Here is a 22691-nt window from a genome sequence, read left to right as displayed (position 1 = left end):
AGTCTGTGACAGCACACACCCCAGAAGGGCTAGCCAGTCTCCCTGGGAAGACACAGTGGTCTCTCCAAAGCATCGGTACAAGCTGTGTGCTCCTGGCTGTGTGCGACTATGCCAGTACAGTCCGCGCAGGAGGCGGGGCTGGGCTCATGTGTGCTCAGGCAGTGAGCACCAGCCTCTTCCTACGACTGTGTACAGCATCCACTGGGCTCCCAGGATTGGCTGGGACCATGAACTGGGGTCACTAGCCATCCTGGTCGGGAACAGCCATGGAAATGTCTCTGCTACTGTGCTCCTCCACTCCACATTTTTCTCCCCAGAGAGGAAGAGGAAGGCAGTCACTGTTTCCTTTTTTTCCCTGCAAAGCTGACAGTTTCTGAGACCCTTTCCAAAGACCTGTCTTTTGGCACCTTCCCACCTGCTCCCAGCTCCTACCTCAGCTTCTCTGGGTTCCTTGGCTTGCTCTGGGCTTCTGTGGCACTGAAGGGAGAGCTGGGCCGAGGTTACTTCCTGAGGAACCCTGACTTTTCACTGGCAGCTGTAGCTCATTGGCCAGACACTCACAGCTTCCTCTGTCTGTAGGGCCAGGACCCACCCACCACACCCTAGCTACCCCATCCTCCAGTGGGCCTGCATAGCTGCTGGCTGCCTGGGCGTGTGCATGTGTACGCTGTGTACACTTGAGTGCCGTTCCACAAATGTCCCCGGTACCTTATTACAGTGAGGTGGGACAATGGACGTCAGACTGACTGTGGTTCCCCCCACCGGACTTCACAAGAGGCTGTGTGGCTGCAGTCAGGCAGTGTGCAGTGGACCCCGCATGCTGTAATGGATGTGACATTAATGGTTGTGTTGGCTGCTGCTACTGTAATTTGATGACTGGAGTGAGCCTATGATTTGTGTGTTCTCACTGTGCTGTGATTAAATGTTCATGTGTTCTGGTGTGTGTGTGTGTGTGTGTGTGTGTGTGTGTGTGTGTGCGCGCGCGCGCGCGCGCGCGCGCGCGCACATGTGCTTATCTTGATTCTGGCCTGTGGGGCCGGGGGCTGCAGGTCTGAAATTCCTCTGCTATTTTTAGGGACCATATCAGCTCAGCTGTCTGAGCCTGGGTGTGTGTCAGGAGGAAAGTCTCAGCCTCCCTGTCCCTTGCCCTGAACTCGTTGGCACTGTTTGCCCCCCACCCATGCACTTACTATTTCCTGCCTCCTCCTGCCCACCCATGTGAGCTGGCTCACCCTCCCAGTATACCTGGTACCCGCAGTTCCCCTGGCCACTGTCTCTGGCTCCCGCCTGGGTTGGGCGGCTCTTGATGGGAGGGGCAGAGGGAGGGGAGCAGGGGGCGGGGCTGCTGCCTGTGCTATTTTGAGCAGCTAACGGAGCAGCATCGGAGAGGAGAGTCCTTGCTCTAGGCTGCCCGGGGCCAGGCCATGCTGGTGAGTGTCCCTCTGATCACCCACCCCAGAAATGTCCTGGGCTCCTCATGCTGTCGCCTCCTTTAGGAGAGGAAGGGCCTTTTTGTTACTTCCTCAGATGTGACTGAAGTCAGTGGGGAGAAGAGGAGCAGCTGCTTTGGGGCTCCTCTCTGAGCGCCTGAGTGGGATGGGGGTTTGCCTAACCTCTAGCAACCCTCAGGGGTGAGCAGCAAGGCCTTAGGGCCTGACTCATGACTTTGGGAGCTTGGGAGGGAACATCCTCATCCTGAAAAACCTCAGTGTCCTGGACTGCCTCCACTGTCCCCTAACTGTGGCATGTCTTTCCCACAAAGCATTAGTGCTTTTGAAGCTTTCATTCTCTGGAACACTATTTTCCTCCAGCAGCCCCCCCCCACCCCACCCCCCCCGTTCATGCCCCTCAGGTCTTTGGAAGCTTTGTCTCCTATGTGGGGCTCTGCTGCCAGCATGGCCCTTCACCCCCCTCTTCCTTTAGGCTTAACAGGAGAGAGGGGCTTGAGAAGGATGTTCCCTGGTGTTGTCATGGATCCTTCCTTATCCACTGTCTCCAGGAGTGAGCCTCAGCTTGGCCTCCTCTGTTTCTGTGGATAGGACACTTTGAAGGGGCCCAGCTAGCATCTCAGGGATGCCCCAACTGGCTGTAAGTCTCTCAATTAGCGAGATGGAGATGACTCCAGAGAAGTAAGCACCTTAACAGAACATGTAAAGAGACACATAGCTGCCGCCTCCTCCATTCTGTTCCCCCTGCTCCACCCCTCCAGGCCACCAAGGGTGAGATTTTTCAGTTGTGTCAGCCGTTGGCAGAGTGTGTGGGATGGCCTGGTGCAGAGGCATATCAGGAGCCCGAGATGTCCCCATGAGCTTTTGTATCTCTCTTTGCCCAAGGACGACTACTCCCCAGACATAAAAGTGGCACTGCTATAATGGGGGGAGGGCAGCTAGGGGTGAGGCCAGAGAGACACCTCAGCCTGAGTGGTGAGTGCTTCCTGGTCTAGCTTTTGCCCCACTCAAACACACTGAGGTCCCTAAGTTAGCAGTACCTAGCTGCTGATTTGGGGCCATGCATGATCTGACCAGATAGAAAGCAAAGCGTCCCTCAGAGAGGCAGTGAGGTCCCCAGGGAAGAAAGGCCTCCAGCAGGTCGGGCAGTTGGAAGAGGAAACCCAGGCCGCCTGCAATTGCAGTGGCAGCAGGAAGCCATTCCAGTGCACCTGCTTCCTCCCTCGGCCGGCAGTGATGGCGGGTGCTTGGCTGCTTTCTGTTCCGTCCTGGCATGGGGGAGGGTTCTTGTTGGAGACTGGACCAGTGGGGCCAGGGTGTCCCTGCCAAACTCTTCTTCCCCTCCTCCTCTGACCAGCAGCATGGCTTTCAGGTCACTCCCTGTAGAATTCCTGAACCTCTGAAGCAGTTCTGTGCAAAACTCACTCAGGTCAAGGATGGAGGGGCTGGCCATTTCAGGAACTTCTGCAGGTGACAGCATGGTTCAGGTGTAGGTGAACCAAGGGAGTAGAGGGGCAGGCTTCATTGCCATCCCTTCAAGACTCAATCCTTGAGTTTTGGAGGTTCTCGCTAGAGCACAAACCTGAGTGCGTAAGCCCTAGGCCTGCCACCAGCTGTTCTCGGGTCTTGGGCAAGTCACTTCTGAGCCATCTCCCCATTTACTTTCTTTCTTTTTTTAAATATTGTATTTATTTATTTATTTATTTTTTATTTTTTTTAAAAACACTTGTCTTTTTTTTTAATATTTTATTTTATTTATTTATTCCCTTTTGTTGCCCTTGTTGTTTTATTGTTGTAGCTATTATTGTTGTTGTCGTTGGATAGGACAGAGAGAAATGGAGAGAGGAGGGAAAGACAGAGAGGAGGAGAGAAAGATAGACACCTGCAGACCTGCTTCACCGCCTGTGAAGCGACTCCCCTGCACGTGGGGGTATTTATTTATTAATGAGAAAGATAGGAGGAGAGAGAAAGAACCAGACATCACTCTGGCACATGTGCTGCCAGGGATCGAACTCAGGACCTCATGCTCGAGAGTCCAAAACCCTATCACTGTGCCACCTCCTGGACCACAGCCTCCTCATTTCTGCAGCAGTACTACTTGTATATGCTTCAGGGGGATGTTGTGAGGATTAAGTGAGAGGCAGCTGTAAAGTTTTCAGCATAGTTCCTGGTTCTTAGTAAATGCCGCATAGAATTGTTAGTGGCGTTGGGTGGCGGCACGTGCTGCCCACTATAGAACACACATATTACAATGTGAAAGGACTCAGGTTCAAGCCCCTGCTTCTTACCAGCAAAGGGAAAATGTAACAAGTGGTGAAGCAGCACTACAGGTGTCTTTCCTTCTCTGTCCCTCTATCTCCCCTTTCTCTCTGTCTCTAGCCAATAAATACACTGTATCTATTTGCCGCCAAGATTGTTGTGGGGGCTTGGTGCCAGCACTACAAATTACTGCTCCCAGCAGCCATTTTTTCCTTTTTCCTTTTCTGTTTTTATTCGATAGGACAGAGATAAATTGAGAGGGGAGGGGGACATAGAGAAGAAGGGAGAAAGATAGACACCTGCAGAACTGTTTCATCATGTTGAAGCTTCCCTCCTGCAGGTGAAGAGCAGAGGCTCAAGTCTGGGTCCTTGTGCATGGTATCAGGTGCATTCAACTGGGTGTGGCATTGCTCAGCCCATATATATATATATATATATATATATATATATATATATATTTTAATTTTGTGTTAGCTTTACCATGTTCAAGGACCCAGGTTCAAGTTCCCAGTCTCCACCTGCAGGGGGGATCTTTATGGGTGGTGTCTTTTTTCTGTCTCTTCCTTTCTGTTCCCCTTTCTTTTTCTGTTCATCTTAAAAAAAAAGAAGGAAGGATGGAAGAAAGGAAGAAAGGAGGTGCCAAGAGTGGTGGAACCATCATGTAGGCACCAAGCCTCAGTGACAAAAAAAAAGTTATTGCTATTATGATATACAATAATAACAATTGCTATTATTTCTCCTCTTCCCTCACCCACAATCTGACCCCCTTAGTAAGCTAGTGCTCTCATGCTAGCAGGGGGGAGGAGCACCTGGGAGCTGCCCTCTGTGTCTCAGAAGAGGAAAGCAGAGAGAAGAGGCCATGCTTCTTTTATCTCAGAATGGGAAGTTCAGAGTGTGTGTGAGTGATGACGGGGGGGGGGGGGGGGGGGGGGGTGAGTGAGAGAGAGAGAGAGCGCGCCTGTCACGTTCCCTTGACCACAGGCAATGGGGTCTTTTCTTTCTTTGGACCCTTTCTCTCAAGGTGCTTGCTGTCTTCAGGGGCTCACAGGGTGTGGGCATGTAGCATAGACACTTGGGCTGAGGTGCATTTGTCCAGCCTGGGCATTCCATGCCTGAGGGGCTTCTTAGTGGGTGGAAGGACTCCTTTGTAGGCATTTGTGCCTCCATGCCTCCATTCCATTGAGTGAGGGTGTGAGGCGCACAGAGGACGGCAAGCTATGGGCAGAGGGCTGTCCAACTTGGCTCCACCCCTTATTATTAGAAGCCTTCTCCAGGCTGAGCACAAATGGATCCCTTAGCACAATTTTTTATTTCTCCTCTTTGAGAGCAAATGCTTTTAGCTATTATCTCCTCTGCTTTTTCTTTCTTTTTTATTGACTACTTAGCCATCATAAAAATAAACAGTAAGGAATACATAACAAAATAAATACCAAGTGTTTATATTATGTCTAATTTGAGCAGTTTACTAGGTTATTATGATCACTATGGGAATACTATTTAAGTTCTAGTTTTTTTTTTTTTTTTACACAGATGTCATATTATGTGGAGTTTTCCATATGGTTACATTGTTCATTTATTTGTCCGTTTAAATGACGGTGTGACAGTACATTCAACTAGAATGCCATTGTTTACCTAAATCTTCCCTAACTCTAGACACATAGAGTGCATCTGTAAAATTCTTTGCATAGGACTGGGTAACTCATCAGTAGAGCACACGCCTTGCCATGCGTGAAAACCTGGTGCTGAGCCCTGGCCCCACATGGGGGCACCATGGGCGGCACCGGGGTTCCTCCAAAGACAGTGAGATAGTGCTGCGGTCTCCCCACACGCTTCTTCTGGAAACAAAAAAGTCAGCCCAGGTGAAGTGCAATTTCACATGTGTGATGCCCCAGCACAGATTTTTATTGATTTATTTTTTGCTTAGCTAAGTTTTGTGGCCTTTTCTTTTCCATTCTTTAAATCCGCTCACTGTGTGTATAGTCCTGAAGATGACATGGTTAGACTGGAGGATGAAACATTTTATGGCTTTTTTTTTTTTTTTCTAAATAGAGACCTAAATTGAGAGGGAGGAAAAGAAACACCTGCAGCACTGCTTCATGGCTCATAAGACTTCCCTCCTGCAGGTGGGGACTAGGAGCTTGAAGCTGGGCCTTTGCACATGGTAATGTGTGTCCTCAACCAAGGGAACCACAGCCTGGCCCCCATGGCTATTGTGACTCCACAAGGACCTACTAATTTCAGCCTCCCTGCCTTCCCTCAACCCTGTGACACTGAGTTTACTATCTATTTTTTGTTGCTAAATGTAGAGACTATACCTCATGTGCTTTTTCCACATCCTTGGAAAGCAAGATGGATAAGTGTTACTCTCCTGGGTCTCTAACTGCAGGAAGAAAGTGGAGGACAGTAAGAGGTTTGTGCAAAGAACCCCTGGTTCAGTAATGTCATACAGTAGCCATTCACTAAGTGTTCATAGTCTGATGAGTGAGACAGAGGCACTCATGGTTGGGGAACGTTATAGACACACAAAGATCTCGCCGTTTTGTGTCCTGTGTGTGAGGCCCCACTCCACCAAGAACTGTCTTTGGGTCTTCCGAAGGTACTAACCCTCTGGATCTCCAGACCTAGAGAGGGCATTGTGAGAATTCAGTCAGGAGACAAATAGGAGGTACTAACCAGAATGCCCAGCTCATAGTAAGTTTGCCATGTTGGCATTCACTTCTCCTGTGAAAAGAGGCTGGACTGTGGTCCGGGAGGTGGCGCAGTGGATAGGGCATTGGATTCTCAAGCATGAGGTCTTGAGTTTGATCCCCGGCAGCACATGTACCAGAGTGATGTCTGGTTCTTTCTCTCTCTCCTCCAATCTTTCTCATTAATAAATGAATAAAATCTTTTTTTTAAAAAAAGAAAAGAGGTGACTAGAACCTCAGAGGATGGTGGGTTTATAATAGAACCTCCCTTTTTTCATGTCCTTTTTTAAATGTATTTTTACTAATAATTTAATATCAATTTACAAAATTAAAAGACAATAGGTGTATAATTCCTTGTGGTTCCCACCACCCAGAGTTCTGCATCCCCATTCGCCCCACTGGAAACTGCAGTAGTTCTGGGGGCCAGGCAGTGGCTTACCCAGATAAGTGCACATAGTGATAAGAGCAAGGACCTGTGCAGGGACCTGGGTAGGAGCCCGGCTCCCCACCTGCAAGGGGAGGTCACTTCACAAGTGGTGAAGCAGGTCTACAGGTGTTTATCTTTCTCCCTCTCTATCCATCCACCCCTCTTAATTTCTCTGTGTCCTATTGGGAAAAAGAAAAGGAAAAAATGGCCGCCTAAAGCAGTGGATTCGGTTAGGGGAGACAGCATAATGGTTGTGCAAACAGACTCTTATGCCTGAGACTCTGAGGTCCCACGTGCAGTCCCCTTCACCATCATAAGCCAGATCTGAGAAGTGCTTTGGTAAAAATAATAAGTAAACAAACACCAATAAACAGTGGGTTTATAGTGCCAGCACCAAGCCCCAGAAATAATCATGGCGGCGAAAAAAAAAGGGAAAAAACATCTGTGGTAGTTTTTTCAAAGTCACTGATACAGACTGATTCCATATCTATGTGTGTGTGTATATTTTCCCCCCATTTTCTTCCTTTCTTTCTTTCTTTCTTTCTTTCTTTCTTTCTTTCTTTCTTTTTTTTTTGCCTTCAGGGTTATTGCTGGGGCTTGGTGCCTGCACTATGAATCCACTATTCCTGTGGCCATCTTTTCGATAGAGAGAGAGAAATTGAGATAGGAAGGGAAAATAGGGAGAGAGAAAGATAGGACCAACATATCTACTTCACTGCTTGTAAGGCAACCCCTGTGCAGGTGGGGAGCCAGAGGCTCGAACTGGGGTCCTTGCACAGTTCATGTGCTTTGTAGTATGTATACTTAACCCAGTGTGCTACTGCCTGGACCCCTCCCCCATTTTCTTTAGTAGTGATAAGGACTCTCTTTTGTAAGTGCAGAAATTTTGGACAGCTTGAACACTAGTGAATACACTACCAGTTCATGATTTGCTTTAACCCATACCTCCTGAGCCTTAATGCCATTGCAGAGTAAGGACCTAAGCTATTTACTAAGGCTGTTGACCCTGCCTCACACAGCAGAAAAGGTGGATGTAAAATAAATTACTCTTAATCTTAAGCAAATCCTCGTTAAAAGTTGTATGGTAGGGCTTAGGCAGTGGCACATCTGGTTAGGCACACATGTTACCATGTGTAAGGACTTTGATTCAAACCCTTGGTCCCCACATTGCTGGGGGGGAGGGAAGCTTCATGAGTGTTGAAGCAGTGCTGCATGTCTCTCTCTTTCTCTTTCCCTCTCTGTTTCCTCCCCCCCCCTTCATTTTTCCATCCAATCAAATAAAGGAAAAAATGGCCTCTAGGAGCAGTGTAAGTACAAAGCCCCAGCAATAACCGCGGTGGAAATTATAAAAAGAAAAAAAAAAGTCTGGTAAGAAGAAAGGAGACATATCCAGGAAATTATGAACCAAAGCCACATAGGAAATTTTCTTTGGGGAACTCCCCCTCCCCCATGTTTATAGTGGTGCTCACAGGATGAGCTTTCTCGTGTGTATGTTGGGGGGGGGGGTTGTGTGTGTGGTGGGGAGGACTCCAAGATGTGACTAACCAGGTCACATACAGAGCTGGCTTCTCCCAGGACCAGAGTAGGAAAGCTTAATCGTGAGAGCAAAGAACAAATGAGACAAACAGACCTTACTGTCTTAGGACACAAACTAGATAGTAAAACAAGTCAACAAAGCAGATTAGAACCAAATTCTCTTAACTTCCCACTGAATTCATTATTGCAAGCAGGAAAAATATCAAATCTGCTCTTAAACCCCACTGAACTGAACTGATTCTCTGACTGACTGAGGCCTCTCCCTGGGCTAAGTTAGCAAATTTTTCCTGTTGTGTTTTCAGAGGACCAGTCCTGCTTTCTAACCCACAGAGAGGGCAAGTTTGTTTGTTTTACTGGAGCATTGCTCGGCTCTAGTTTATGATGGTGCTGGGGATTGAACCTGGGACCTCAGAGCCTCAGGCATGAAAATGAGTTGAGTAGCCATCATGTTATCTGTCCAGCCTGAGGGGGCAAATGTAGAGAGCTTTCTGGACCTCTTGCCTCTACAGAGAGATGAAATGGCTTATTCAGGACACAGAGCATCCCAGGATGGGAAATTCTATACTCACTACCCTGGCCTTCTTTCTTTCCTGTGGTTATTCCTTCTTACTCTTTTCTTGACCTCTTGGGCTTTGTAATCTTCTCTCTCCATTCTCCCCCTTTGCCTTGTTACCCACAGTGCTTGTCCTGGTGGGTCCTGACCTTTAGGAAGATCCCGAGTCTCTGAGCCAGGAGACCCTGTCCCCGTTTCTCCTCTGACCCTCGGGTGCAGGCTACCTTCAGCACCATGGCCTTTTCATCAAGGTTTGCCTTCTGGGAGCAAAAGGAAAGTTGGATTTCAAAATTGTTATGCTGTTTCTCTGTGCTTGGCATGTTGTGCAAAAGCTGGGGACCGGCTTGTGAAAGATGATGCTCTGGAAGCTAGGGGAGGCTTGGAGCATGTGTGTGTATTGGGGGGCTGAGGTGTGTGGGGGAACCACCTCTCTTGTGCTGAGTCATTCTCCTCCCCTAAGTGCCACCTCTGGCAAGCTCAACTACATTTTGCCCCTTCAAGCTAACCCCTCACTCCCCTGCTGCTCTGACTCACCCCTGGGAATATATGCTGCTGGGTAAAGGGGACCCTCTGGTAATAGCATTGGCACTGAGGTCTCTGAAACTGGGTCTCCCTGAGTCTGGAGGCCATGGTGCATAGAAAGAGGAAGAGCCAAGACTGGGGAACCAGGCCAGTTGGCTGCCTGGGTGCAGAGGGTGATTCAGGCTGCAGACCTGGGCGTGCCTTTGTGCTGTGCACAGTTCCCAGCTGGGCAATGACCTACAACAGACATAGCCCTGGGGGGCGGGGGGTGGGCAGTGAGTCAGCCTGAGGCTAAATCTAGAGCTGAGCTCAGAGCTGAGCCCGGTGGCCTAGATGTGTAGGGGTTAGTCCCTATGTCCCCCAATGCTTCATCACTCAGGTGAGACACTTGGGGCTCAAACTTGAACTGCCTGGAGGGAGGACAGATTTAGAGCTGGTGAAGGACTTGGAGTGGACTTGGGTCTGGCCTGTCTTTGAACCTAAACTAACAGCACGTGTGTGTAGTGAGTGTGTCTGGTTTGTGAACACTTGGCTGTCACTCTAACCTTTGTGCAGGGAGTTAGCGCATGATGTGATCCTTGGGGATGGGGGTGAGGGTGGGGTACCCGAGGGGCACAGATGGGGGGAGCAGGCACAGATCTAGACTTTGCTTCCTCTTCATCCCCTCTCCACCATCCCATCCCTTCCTTTTCTCTGTCCCACTCCTAGTTTTTAAAGTAGCCTAGTCCATTCAGAGTGGTAATAATTGCCATTCTCCTTCTGTCGCTAGCAGTGTGAACTTGAATCTGTTGAAAATAGCTCTGTGGACCAGATTCAGCTTTAAAACTGCAGCAGCTCTCAAGCTGGCCAGTGCTCCGGGCACTGCTAATTAGAGCTCAAATCTAGCCAGGACCCTCATTATAAATGGAGAATCCCCAACTCCCCAGTGGATGGTTTAAATGATTCTAGATGGATTGTTAAGGATCTCTTCCTTTAGGAATCAAGGCCTCCTTCCTGTGCTTCCATGTCCACTGTGCCCGGAAAGGAGGGCATGCTGAAAACAGACCAGTCTTCCTCCTATAGTTCTACGTGACAGGGGAAAGATGAGAGATAACTAGAGGACCACCTGGGCTTTTTGAGGGAGAAATACAGGTGAAGCTGAGAGGAGACAGCTCTCCCAGACTTGAAGCCTGACCCCTCTAGATCTGTTTGGAACCAGCCTTTGAACTGAACAAGCTTTTGGTTGTCCTTTCTTAACTATTGGATGGCAGCCACTGTTCACCCTGACTGCACCTCCCCGTTTATTCAGGACAATAAGCTCCTAGGCCCTAGTACAAACCCCTGGACAGAGCAGCCAGAACCCAGACATCTCTCCCTTATCCCTGCCCCATCCCTAACCTTGGGGTTTCTTCCCTTAGCTGAATGGTTGGCAGTTTTGTGGATCTGAGGTTGGGAAAATATCTGCCTTCCTGAATTCCTGCCCCTGCCACACTTCTGCCTCCAGCCACAGCTCAGTTGGCTGGGAAGGCACTCGGGCTCTGTACTGGGGAGAAATCTGTGGGACTCAGGGCCAGCCCCAAAGGCGACACTGCTCCTTTACTCCCCTTATAACCACGGCCACGTCACTTCCATGGATGGATCTCTTTACACAGCCCAAAATGGGCCAAGTGGCTGGTCACAGAGAACTTGGCTTTCACCCCACACAGAGACTCGTCCCCCCTTGAAGTTGTCACTGGACAGTTTTGGCCCCAGGATAGGGTGATGAGTATTGCCCAGATCTGCAGCCCCAGTCATCCTGAACTCAGGAGATCTCCCTCCTTGGATGTTCCCTGTGTTTTTGGTGCCTGGGATTCCAGCCTGACCTGCCAGTGATCTCTCTGTCTACTCCCTCAGGTTAAAGAGGAGGACAAGACTCTGCCAAAGCCCAGCTCTCCTGGCAAGGAGGAAGGGGCTGTAAGTGCTTCTCCAAGACCTATGTGCATGTGTCTGTCTACCTGTCTGTCTATCCGGATGAGTTGTATCCACTAGCCTTAGTCTGAAAGTCAGTTCTGTGGGGGAGACAGGCGCAGCAGGCTGCCCCTTCCTGTCTGGGGTGACTAGAGGGAAGGCTAGAAAAAGAAACACAGATCTGTATGTGTAATAGGAACTGGGAATGTGCAAGAGAGATGGGGGTGGGGGTGGTACCAAGAGGTTTTGGGGGTCCTTCCCCTAACCTCCAGTCCTTTAGTTCCTTCCCTGAGATCTGGTTTCCAGGACCCAGAAGCTTTCAGATTGGAGAGGCCTGGGAGGGGAGCCCCGAGTAAGAGCTCAGCTGTTGGGACTATGTATTGCTCAGGTCACAGCCTCAACACAGCTGCTGCTGTCACTTCCCCAGGCCACCAGGCAGATTCCAGTCACCTGGTGCCCCCAGGGCTTTCTTCCTTGAGACCAGACACTAAGTAAAACTAGACTCTTAAAGCAAAAGAGGGGAGACTGCCCCTGGTAGCCATGTCTAAATGTATATAGTTAGCAGAAGGCTGCTGTTGGCACGGGGTAGAGGGTTTCCAGGGCTCTGGGGCAGAACTGGAGCATAAAACAGATCCATGCTTTACTGCCCCAGAGGGCTCCTGCCCTGGATTTCCCCTTGGACAGAGACCCAGTTAGTAAGGTATCTAGGCTTCTGTCTGATATACAATCTTGCAAGTCCAGCCCATGATTTTCAAGGGGTATGTTTGAGATAGGCAAGGGAATGACCAGAAAGCATGTCAAACTTGTGAGTGTGTGTGGAAAGTATATGTAAAAATACTCAGAAGACGGCCTGGCATGTAGTAGGCACAGTAAGTGTATGAATGTTAGCATGTACTGTCATCATTGTCATTGTTATCATCTTGAGCTAGGGAACATAGGAATGAGGAAAGCTAGCAGGGGGGAGAGGAGAGCAGGACCTAGCAACTAGGACCATCAGTTAGCTCTGCTGTGTCCTGACACACACACACTTGGCCTAAGAAGTTGAGGTAGAGTGCTCATCAAGCCCCCTGCCCCACAACCAGCTGTTAATAGTGCTGCTTGACTCACTCCACCCAGGACACAACTCCTCTATGTGGGTGTCAGAGGTCTGCCCACTCTGAGCATCTTCCTGCATTCAAGCAAGGGTAGCAGCCAACCTATCACAGGGCCCAGTGCCCACTGCCCAGTTTGCTCTAGAGCCAAGGTCACTGTTGGGAGTGTGTGAGGCTTCAAGCACAGCTTGTGAGTGGAGGGTATTGACCAGCTTGTAATAAACCCCCGCATTGCTCCTGGCTTTGCAGGAAACTGCCTGGTCATTAGCCAGCCTGGCCTTCTCAGTGCTGATTCCTTGGGACCACTGACAGTTCCTACCAGTGGAGCACGGGGAGGATGGGTACTCCAGGTGAATATGCCAGCAGAGTGTTCCAGGGCACTGGGTCTAGGACCATATAGCCACTTGGGTGCTTAGTAGGCCACAACAGCCTCTTCTTCCTCCTACTACTTCACACACACTCTGGAAGTAACTGGTCGCCAGCCCTGGAGAGGCTTATGGGGGGAATCGCTGAGGTAGAGCTTCTTGGGCTAGCACTGGCTCCTGCAACCTTGGAAGTAGCTGTGTTTAAAGGTTGGACAGTGGCTGCAGAGCAGAGGACCGTGCAGGAAGAAGGCCAGTCTTGGGGCCAGAAATCACTCCCTTAACACTGTTTCCACTGGGATGGACAGGCCAGAAAACCAGGTGGTAGAGGGCCCCAAAATCACAAAGATGGAACAACCTGGAGCTTAGGCCTAGACTTATGATAGGAACTGGCCATTAGGCCTCTCTGTGATCCATTTCTGCTGTGTTTAGACTGGGAGGGAGTCGCCTTCTCCGGACTGGGGCTAGTGCTGCCCTGACAGGAGGCCAGGAGTTGTGAGATGCCTTCTGGACATCTCATAGTTCCATGTTAAGCCTGACAATAGAAGGCAGTACCTGCTTGTGCTTTGTGAGAGAGACAAGCCTCACCTCTTAGCTGTCATCATCCTATACTGAGGATAAAAAAATATTTTTAGAAGTTCATGCCTCTTACCAGGATAGGCAAAGACATAGGGGTTAATGCTAATTTTTAAAAAATATTTATTTATTTATTTCCTTTTTGTTGCCTTTTGTTTTTATTGTTGTTGTAGCTATTGTTGATGTTGTCCTTGTTGGATAGGACAGAGAGAAATGGAGAGAGGAGGGGAAGACAGAGAGGAGGAGAGAAAGATAGACACCTGTAGATCTGCTTCACCGCCTGTGAAGCGACCCCCCCCCCCCCCCGCAGGTGGGGAGCCGGGGGCTTGAACCAGGATCCTTACACCCGGTCCTTGCGCTTTGCGTCATGTGCACTTAACCCGCTGCGCTACCGCCCGACTCCCGTTAATGCTAATTTCTATCTGTGTCTGTGTGGCCATAGCTAGAGGGCAGCTCCAAGGACAACAGTGACCTGTCTGGGAGTCCTCAGCCTCCTTCCAGCCCTGTTCCCTCGGAGACTCCTCAGAGATCCAAGAGCCCCATGCCCATGCCCACCATGAATGGCTTTGGGGCTGCTTCAGCCCAAGGCTCCAGTGAAGAGGCCCAGGGCCTGTCCCGGAAGAGGGTGGCAAATGCAGTGAGGAAGGTGGTGAGCAAGGTGCTGCCTGGCGAAGAGCCTGGGAGCACAAAGGACCCTCCAAGCAGAGGGGTTAAATCCCTGGAATACCCAGCTCGCGGCAAGAAGGGAGAAAAGGCAGCCCCAGTCCCCAAGCCACCACCACCTCCTCCAGCTCCCCCTGCTCCACCTAAGCCTGAAGCAAAGAAAGAGGCAGCCAAGGACGAGCTCTCCCTAGGCCTGCGGAGTCTGATGTCTCGGGGCCGAGCCAAGGAGCACAAGCCCCATGGCAGGCAGTCTCCTGGGAAGGGGGAGAAACCCTCAAGCCAGCAGCCCGGCTCCTCTGAGAAACCAAGCTCTCCCATCAAACCTGAACTCCCAGAGGAGCAGTGCTCCCCCAACCCACTGGAAGAGCCAGTGGACCCAGGTTCCCTGGGTTCAAAGCCGGACCTCGTGGGATTGCAGCAGCCCGATTCATCAGCCCCTGATGTGCAGCAGGAGGTATCCACTGAGTGTGCGACTAACTTCCCCAGCCCCCCACTGCCCTCGAAGTGGCTCCCTGGGTCCCTGGCAAGCCTGGCACAGCTGGGGTGGGGTGGGGCCACCTCCAGTGGCAGGGGCTGCGTGACTTGCCTTGAGGATGTGCCATGACTCCTGATAGCCTGGGCTTAGGTGGGACCTGCTAGTCAGCATGTGATTGTGCTCTGCCATTCTCATGAGGGCATGCGGGCTCACATAGCCCTCTGTGCAACCTCAGCCTGTGGCTCTGGACCCCAAATCAGGAATCCAGGTCTCTGCAGAGTAGCATCTGTGAGGAGAGACAATGTTTTCTCTGGTCAGGTGACCTAGGCTTATATTACTAGTTACCACCCCCCCACCCCATAGGGGCTTAGCCAGGTCCCATCTCTGCACCTCCTTCCGACCAGTGAGAACAGCTATAGTCTATAGCTGTTCAGCTGTGGTCTATAGTCCCTTCTTTGAAGACTGTGGAACAGAAGTACTTTAGAAATCAGTGATTTTTTTTTTTTTAATGTTAGAGTGCCACTCAATAAGGAGAGCAACCCATAGCCAAGTGCATCAGCATCTCCATTAACATCAAAACCTGCAAGTGTTCTTGTTGCAGGTGGCAGAGTGTAAACAGTCAAAGAGTGAAGAAATCTTTTAGCTTTTAGAAAGAGCCCCCCAACACACACACACACACTAGGGTTATTGTTGGGGCTTGGTGCTGGCACTATGAATCCACTGCTCCCTGAGATTTTTTTTTTTTTTTTAGTTTTCCTTTCTATTTTATTTGATAGGACAAAAAGAAATTGAGTGTGAGAGAGAGATAGAAAGGGAGAGAGAAAAAGGTAGGCACCTGCAGATCTGTCTCACCACTTGTGAAGTGTCCCCTCCCTGCAAGTGGGGAACCAGGGGCTTGAACCCGGGTCCTTGTGCATGATATTGTGTGTGCTCAACTGGGTGTGCTGCTACCTAGGGAGAGCTTTTGATTTGGGGGTTGCAAGCAAGGGGCAGTACTTGTTTTGAAGCACAGCTGGGAAGATCAGAAATGACATAGTTAATGAGTGTTGTAGACCTGGCCCCCAGCATGGAAGAGGCTCCCTAAAAGGTAGCAGAGCGATGGTAAAGACAGTGTATTCACATGCCACTGCCCCACTGCTCACTGCAGACATGGCCAACCTGCCCTTCTAGCAAGAGGATCCTGCAGAGCCCTGTGACTGGGTGTTCACTCACAGTGGTCCTCTGTGGATCTGGGGACCTGACTGTCCATAGATTACTCTCTGGTTGGGACAGTAGGTTGAGAGGCAGAAGAGTAGACAAGGACATTAATCCTTTGTCACCTTCTGCTGGAAGTTGATAGCAGCTTGGCTGGTCCCTGGCTTGGGGACAGTTCTTTTCCATTTGTGGATCCTTCGGAGGCGTGTGTGTCTGGGAGTGTGCACCCAGCTTCATTACTGCTTCTTTGTCCTATTGCGTGCTCTTTTCTGCAGGAAAGGCAGAGGCCTGAGGCATGATGGGAGGACAGAGCCTGCAGGCCTATTCTAGTCTCCCACACCCTAGAGACCCTCACAAGGATTCCCAAGGCCCAGCCCCTGCCTTGCTCCCCAGTCTATTATTCCTGGGTTCTGCAGATGTCAGAGAGGAGCAGGCTGCTGTTTTCTGCTTTCCCCATTGTTCCTGGATACTTGGAACCAGGGATGTTACCAGGCCTGGCACAGAGGCGCTGGGAAGGGCATTCTGGTGCAATGGGCGGAGTGTTGAGGTGCACTGTCAGTCCCCAAGAGGAAACTGAGTAGCCTGAGAGCATCGTGTGCCTATTCTGGGGCTGGCTGCCCTCCCCTTCTGATTCCCTATTTCTTGGCTTCTCAATGTGGAGTTGGAGGGGTGAGGATGAGGGGAAGACATGCCCTTACCTGGAGTTCAGCCACCTGTCTCCTTGGCCTAGTGTAGGGGCCAGAAGGCAATGTGCTGACCTGGAGGGCAGTGGGAAGAGCTGACTCCAGAACCCAGGAACCTATTCTTTGTTCCTTAACAGACAGTTTAAGTATGCAAATGAGTGACCAGCTTGCTTCCCTGACCTTATTCACTAATCTGACTAGTCCCAGTTGCTTTTTGGATCAGAAGTTTGGCATGAGGTGCTTCTACCATGTCCACACCAGGACTAACTAGTGGTTCAAACTCTAGGCTGGAGCTAGCCCTGAAGTCCAGCCGAGCCCTTCGGAGGAGGCCCACCAGCGGCTTGAGAGGATCTTCACAGCTTCTGTAATGCCTCCTCTTTGTATGGTTCTCAGTCCCAGGCACTGCTCTTTCTCTCAGATGGTGGAGTGGTGTGTGTGTGTGTGTGTGTGTGTGTGTGTGTGTGTGTGTGTGTGTGTGTGTGTGTAGAACAGTGGCCTCACATGACTTTCTGCTCAAAGAAATGAGAGAAGAGCTCTGTGGTAGGTCTGTCTCTCCAGAGAGCCCAGAGCTCTGTGCCCACAGGGCATCCATCCTTCTTCTCTGGCACCATTGTCTGCTTTGATGCCAGGCCTGCTGGGTGGTGAGGCATGGAGCTGACACCCCCATTTTGATGCTTTGGCACTGCCAGGGGTGGGGGGTAGGGACTATTAACTCCTCATTTCCAATTGGCAAGATCCAAGGCCTGGCTAACTCCCTTTGCTCTGCAGAAAGCCTGTAGCAGCTTTCAGTAACCACACACTGAGAGTGCCAGGGAGGCCACTGGCCTACCCAGGGACCCCTTGGGCAGTTGGGAGGTACCCTTTACTTGTCTTGGGTTCATGTGTCTGCTGGGAGCGGGGAGATTGGTGCCAGAGTGCAGAATGGGTTTGATGAAAGAGGCAGGGCTGCGGGTGGTCTCATTCAGTGGGGAGGTTCAGAGATGCCAGCTCTGAAGAGCAGCCCTGGGCATGGAGAGTGGCCCCCTTAAGTGTGTGTTTGGAGGAGAGTGACAGCTAGTGTCTGCAGGCTGCCGGGGAGCTAGGCTGGGAAGGCCCTGGAGGTGGGGCCTGAGTCTGCTGGGAGGCCAGGCACTGGGTGGGGGTGGTGAGATGACTGGGTTTGACTGGCACACAGAAGGGGAGCCTAAATCAGAGTGTGCTGGGTGCCCTGGCCGGAGAGACTGGCCACAGGCAGAGCGCTAACCCCTGCCCAGGTGCAGGAAATGACTTAGTTGAAGCACCGCCTCTGTGGAGTCTGATGGCAACAAAATCTGGTCTCCTTCCTGATCTCACCTTGGCTGGGCAGATGCGCCTTCCTAAACCAGTAGCTCCATCCTGACACTAATCCCTTCCCACCTTCATCCTGTGCCTTGGCAACAGGACAGTGCCCACCCCTTGGCCTAGGGTGCTTGCTACAGGGGACATGCCACTGATATGCTTGTCTTCACCTTTCTTCTCTTTCTCTCTCATTTGTTTGCTGCTGGCAGCTGGACCCTGAGGCCGCTTCTCCTGTCCACAGCCAGGTAGGGTGCTCCTATCCCCCTCAGGAGCCCACCGCTTCCTCCAGTGATCACCCACCACCCCTGGCCTGTACCTGGGCTGGCGTCTGTGCTCGGGCCTCTTGCTGGAGTGTAAGGCCTCCTTCCCCTACTGGCTCCCACCCTGTGTCTGGGGCTGGGGGTGGGGGTGCCTGGGCGGTAATGCAGGAGTGAGATGGGACAGCTCTGTGTCAGGCCCCTGGGGAGTGTCTAGATTGAACATCACCACTGGAGCCACCGCTGGAGTTCATGATTATTAGCCATTGGAGCCTAAGACCCTAACCAGAGTTTTGTTTTTTCAGTGTTTCAATTCTGCTCACTAAGTAGAGAAAGGCTCAATTACTGTCAGTCTTCACCTCCCACCCACCAAAGCCCAAGCCTGAGAATGTGATGTTCTCTGTCTCCACCTGTTGGCCAAAGTGAGAACTTTGTTTTTGGGGTGAGCTCTTAAAAGAAGTTGTTTATCTACCAGTCTCCACAGCCTCCAAACACTTACCTAGTAACATGCCCTTCTAGACATGATGGGGGGGGGAATTTTTTTTTTTTTTTTTTCAGAGCTGTCTTGTGCTTGTGTGTTTTCACCACTCCTGGGCCAACTTTTTCTTTTCTTCCTCTCACCCCTCCCCCCCCCCCCCCCACACACACCCCAGAGCCCTGTTCATCTCTGGCTGTGGTGGTGCAGGCAGTTGAACCTGGGACCTTTGGTACCTCAGGCATGAAAATATTTCTGCATCATCACTATGCTGTCTTCTCTGTGCCTGGGTCCATTTTTCGCACAGAGAGAGAGAGGGAGAGACATACATCACCGCTTCCTCCAGTGCCGTAGTTCCCCAGGTGGTAGCAGGGCTCGAATCTGGGTGATAGTCTTGGTAAGACATAGGTCCTACCTGCTGAGCTGTTTCTCTGACCCAGTAATTTTGTTTTGAAGAGTTATTTACCCCCCCCCCCTAAATATAAGGAACTGGCCTTTTATTTTTGGCTTATTGGTTTGTTTGTTTTTTTCTTATCTTAACAGAGGAAAGCCACATTGATTCCCATATTCTTATGGGCTTTTTCACTGATCCTTGGTGCCCAGAGTGGGAGCCACTGGAATCGTGCTGCCTTCTCACTTAAGTGGAGGGGCAGGAAGGGTAGTCAGCAACAGGGAAGAAGTTGTCTCAAGCCAGAATACAGTAGGGCCTTTACCTCATTGTCTTCCAGCTCCAAGGACTGTAACAAAGAACATACTTCTTGGGATGCCTTCTTGCCCTTTCCAACCCCTTCCCCAGAAGTGAGGATCACAAAGCATACTGAGGGCTGGGGACTGTATGAGACTCACATCTGGAGACCCTCAGCGAATGTGGGTCGAGTGCTAGCCTGAGGCCTGCTCCATGCTGGGTGGCTGTCTCCCCACGGGGAGTGACCCTGCTGCTCTGCCATCTATACTGAACAGTCAGGACCTGATCGGCCATGGGAACCGGGCTCCTTTCCTGTTTGCCCAGTGCTCCACTTTTTTGCAGAGTTGTGGTCTGCAAAACTTGTCACTTTGTGGGGTGTCAGACTTGGCACCCCCCAAGCCATGGCAGTGCCTGCAAATGCTCATTTCTGATTGGTGACTCTCTGGGACCATCAGAGGTTCTCAGCCTTTTCCCATTTCCAGTGACCTGCAGTCTCTTCCTGTGTCTGACAGTGATGCTGCCTCTTCCCTGTGTCTGTCTGCCCATGTTCCTCTGTGTCCTTGTATGGCCTCAGTGTGCCCACAAAGATCTGTGTGCCTGCCACCTTCTGAGGGAGAGCATGGAGTGGGGAGGCTGGCACATGCATCTGGTCACTATCCCCACCCAGCCCAATAGGCCATACTCAGGAGAGGAAGGCCAGGGCCAAGCCTAGGACTTGGGACTGACCTGTTCAGATGTTTCTCTCCTTGCCTCGAAGAAACACTGTCTTTCAGTGCGGTGAAGGGAAGTTTCATTTGGTGGGTGAAGGAAAGCTGAGCGTGATGGAACCTCAGAGCTGTGGCTTGGAGAGCGGGCTCAGTGTGCAGACCCTGCAGGTGTTACAGAGAGGGGAAGACTTGGCCCTCTCTCCTCAGCACGTCACCTGGGTCCTGCCCTTCTAGACCTTTCCCAGCTCTGTGTCCTCATTCTCACGGCTTTTCAGGACCACACTGCCTCCTCCTTCTGATGCCTTTGACGTCTCCTATTCTGTGTTTGTCACCCAGCTGTCCCCTAGCCCAGTGGCTCAACCTGAAGTCCTTCCCCTTGCTTGTCTTCTCCCTCCTGCTATCCTCAACTCTGCTTCCCAGAACAGGGTCTGACCCTTCTTCCCCTCCCTCCAGCAGGTGAAGACAGAAGAGCAGATCGCTGCTGAGGAGGCCTGGTATGAGACAGAGAAGGTGTGGCTGGTCCATAAAGATGGCTTCTCACTGGGTGAGTCTGCGGGAACTCAGGGTGCAGATGTTGGACCTCTCAGGGCTCAGGGATGGGCAGTGGCTGTACCTTCTAGATGTGTCAAGGGTCAGGTGAAGAACAAAGAGGCTAAAAATACCACATGGAGGGGGCAGGACCAGGAAGGATCCAAAGGGAGGTGGGATCAAGGCCCCTCCAACCATCTGACCACTCCCTTCTCTGCAGCCAGTCAGCTCAGATCTGAAGAGCTGAGCTTGCCTGAGGGGAAAGTGCGTGTGAAGCTAGACCACGATGGAACTGTCTTGGATGTGGATGAGGATGATGTAGAGAAGGTTGGCAGGAAGCCAGTGGCTCTGGGCTGGGTTGGGCTGGACTGGGCAGGCCCGTCAGCTGGCAGTGCAGACAGGTTCTCATCTGTAGTGTCTCCTGGCTGTCTTATTACACAGGCTAATGCTCCTTCCTGTGATCGTCTAGAAGATCTGGCCTCGCTGGTATACCTCAGTGAGTCCAGTGTCCTGCACACACTACGCCAGCGTTATGGTGCCAGCCTGCTGCACACGTATGCTGGCCCTAGCCTGCTGGTCCTCAGCCCCCGTGGGGCCCCTGCCGTGTACTCTGAGAAGGTGTGCGCCCCCCTCCCCAGAGCTACCTCATAGACCACCCACACAATTCACAGTCCACTTTCCCCTGGCTCTGCCTCTTTCCTTTGGCATCTCACTGGGGGTGTCTGTGAAGGGTGAGGGTGGGTGGGAGGCTTCTTCAGCCTCTGACAGTGGCCAGGGCTTCATGCATGGTCTTAGCTTCAGAATACCTCAACTTCCAGGGAGTAAAAAGCCCAGAGGTATCTGGAACCTGGGAGTGAGGAATGTCCAGCGGGGAGCAACTCAGAGCCTACTCCTTCCCTCCTTCCTGCCCCAGGTGATGCATATGTTCAAGGGCTGCAGGCGGGAGGATATGGCCCCGCACATCTATGCTGTGGCCCAGAGTGCATACAGGGCAATGCTCATGAGCCGCCAGGACCAGTCCATCGTCCTCCTGGGCAGCAGTGGCAGTGGCAAGACCACCAGCTGCCAGCATCTGGTGCAATACCTGGCCACCATCGCAGGCACCAGTGGGAACAAGGTGTTTTCTGGTGAGGCAGGAACAACTGAGAACAGGCGGAAAAGGGAGGAGGGATGGAGGCTCCCCCCCACCCCACGTGCCAGATTTCTATCTCTTTGTCTTAAAAAAAAAGATTTATTAATGAGGCAGAGAAAGAGAATCAGAACATTACTCTGGTAAATGCAGTGTTGGGATTTGAACTTGAGACCTCATGTCTACAAGTATGACCCTCTACCCACTATACCACTTCCTGTGCTATTCTGTGTTGTTAAGACCCAGCTGTCACTGGGCAGTTCTGGCCTTGATAGTAGCAAGCCTGACTGCACTGGAGGGCCAGGTGAAGTCTAGTTCTCCCATTCTGATGGGGCTTCTGGAGCCTGTACTGGGTGCTGTGCAGACCTGGGTTTTCCTGATGCCTTGGGCCTGTGTTCTGCAGTGGAGAAGTGGCAGGCCCTGTACACCCTCCTGGAAGCCTTCGGGAACAGCCCCACCATCATGAATGGCAATGCCACCCGCTTCTCCCAGATCCTCTCCCTGGACTTTGACCAGGCTGGCCAGGTGGCTTCAGCCTCCATTCAGGTGAGAGGGTACTCAGCGGGTGAGGAGGAGATTGGCTGCTTGGTTCTGTGCCCTGGGAGTCAGGCTCTCTTCTGGATCTCACTTTCCTTGGGTCTTGCCCCAACAAGATAGACCCTGGCACCAACCAGGCTGACCTGCTCTGTCCTGACTCTTCACTGTTCTGCCTCCATTTCTCCTGCCTGGGTGGAGCACAGCTCAGTTGCCTCCCTAGCTCTGGCATGGGCCGCACCCCACCAGCTGGCTTCTGACCCTGTGCTGACACTGATCTCACCCAGGGAAGATTGATAAGTCAAGGTGGGCTCATCCTAGGCTGATTCCGCTACATTCTTTTTTTAAAAAAAATTATTTATGCATTCGTTGGATAGAGATAAAAATTGAGAGGGAAGGGAGAACTAGAGAGGGAGAGAGTTGGAGAGACACCTGCAGCCCTACTTCACTGCTTGTGAAGCTTTTCCCCTGTCGGTGGGAGCCGGGGCTTTGAAACCAGGTCCTTGCGCATTGTGGCATATACACTCAACCAGGTGCACCATTGCCCAGCCCCTCCTTTGGGTTTTAAATGATGCAGCTCACCACACAGAGTCTAACTTCCCCAAAGATTTCCTGTACCTTTATATCTGATTGGTTTCTGCCCCTTGTTCACCCCTG

The 22691-nt window shown here is 51.4% G+C and overlaps 1 protein-coding gene across 12 annotated transcripts in view; it reads left to right on the top strand.

The window, feature by feature from the left end:
- MYO18A (myosin XVIIIA) overlaps positions 1-22691 on the top strand; it is a 134488-nt gene that overhangs the window by 63389 nt on the left and 48408 nt on the right. For 4 of the 12 annotated variants that reach the window (XM_060204052.1, XM_060204051.1, XM_060204044.1 and 1 more), the window contains exons 3-8: positions 17929-18072; positions 20300-20387; positions 20592-20698; positions 20813-20989; positions 21285-21498; positions 21904-22046. In XM_060204052.1, coding sequence (XP_060060035.1) covers positions 17929-18072; positions 20300-20387; positions 20592-20698; positions 20813-20989; positions 21285-21498; positions 21904-22046 — 873 coding nt within the window. Of the gene's footprint in view, positions 1-1374; positions 1431-11189; positions 11365-13829; positions 14505-16688; positions 16767-17928; positions 18073-20299; positions 20388-20591; positions 20699-20812; positions 20990-21284; positions 21499-21903; positions 22047-22691 lie in introns of those variants that run through there. The other 8 variants (XM_060204056.1, XM_060204054.1, XM_060204047.1 and 5 more) reach the window with 5 other exon arrangements.

This window comes from Erinaceus europaeus, chromosome 12 (genome assembly GCF_950295315.1).
Source record: "Erinaceus europaeus chromosome 12, mEriEur2.1, whole genome shotgun sequence".
Classification (NCBI taxonomy): Eukaryota; Metazoa; Chordata; class Mammalia; order Eulipotyphla; family Erinaceidae; genus Erinaceus; species Erinaceus europaeus.
Note: the sequence above shows the minus strand (reverse complement) of the source record. Positions and strands in the feature narration are given on the sequence as shown.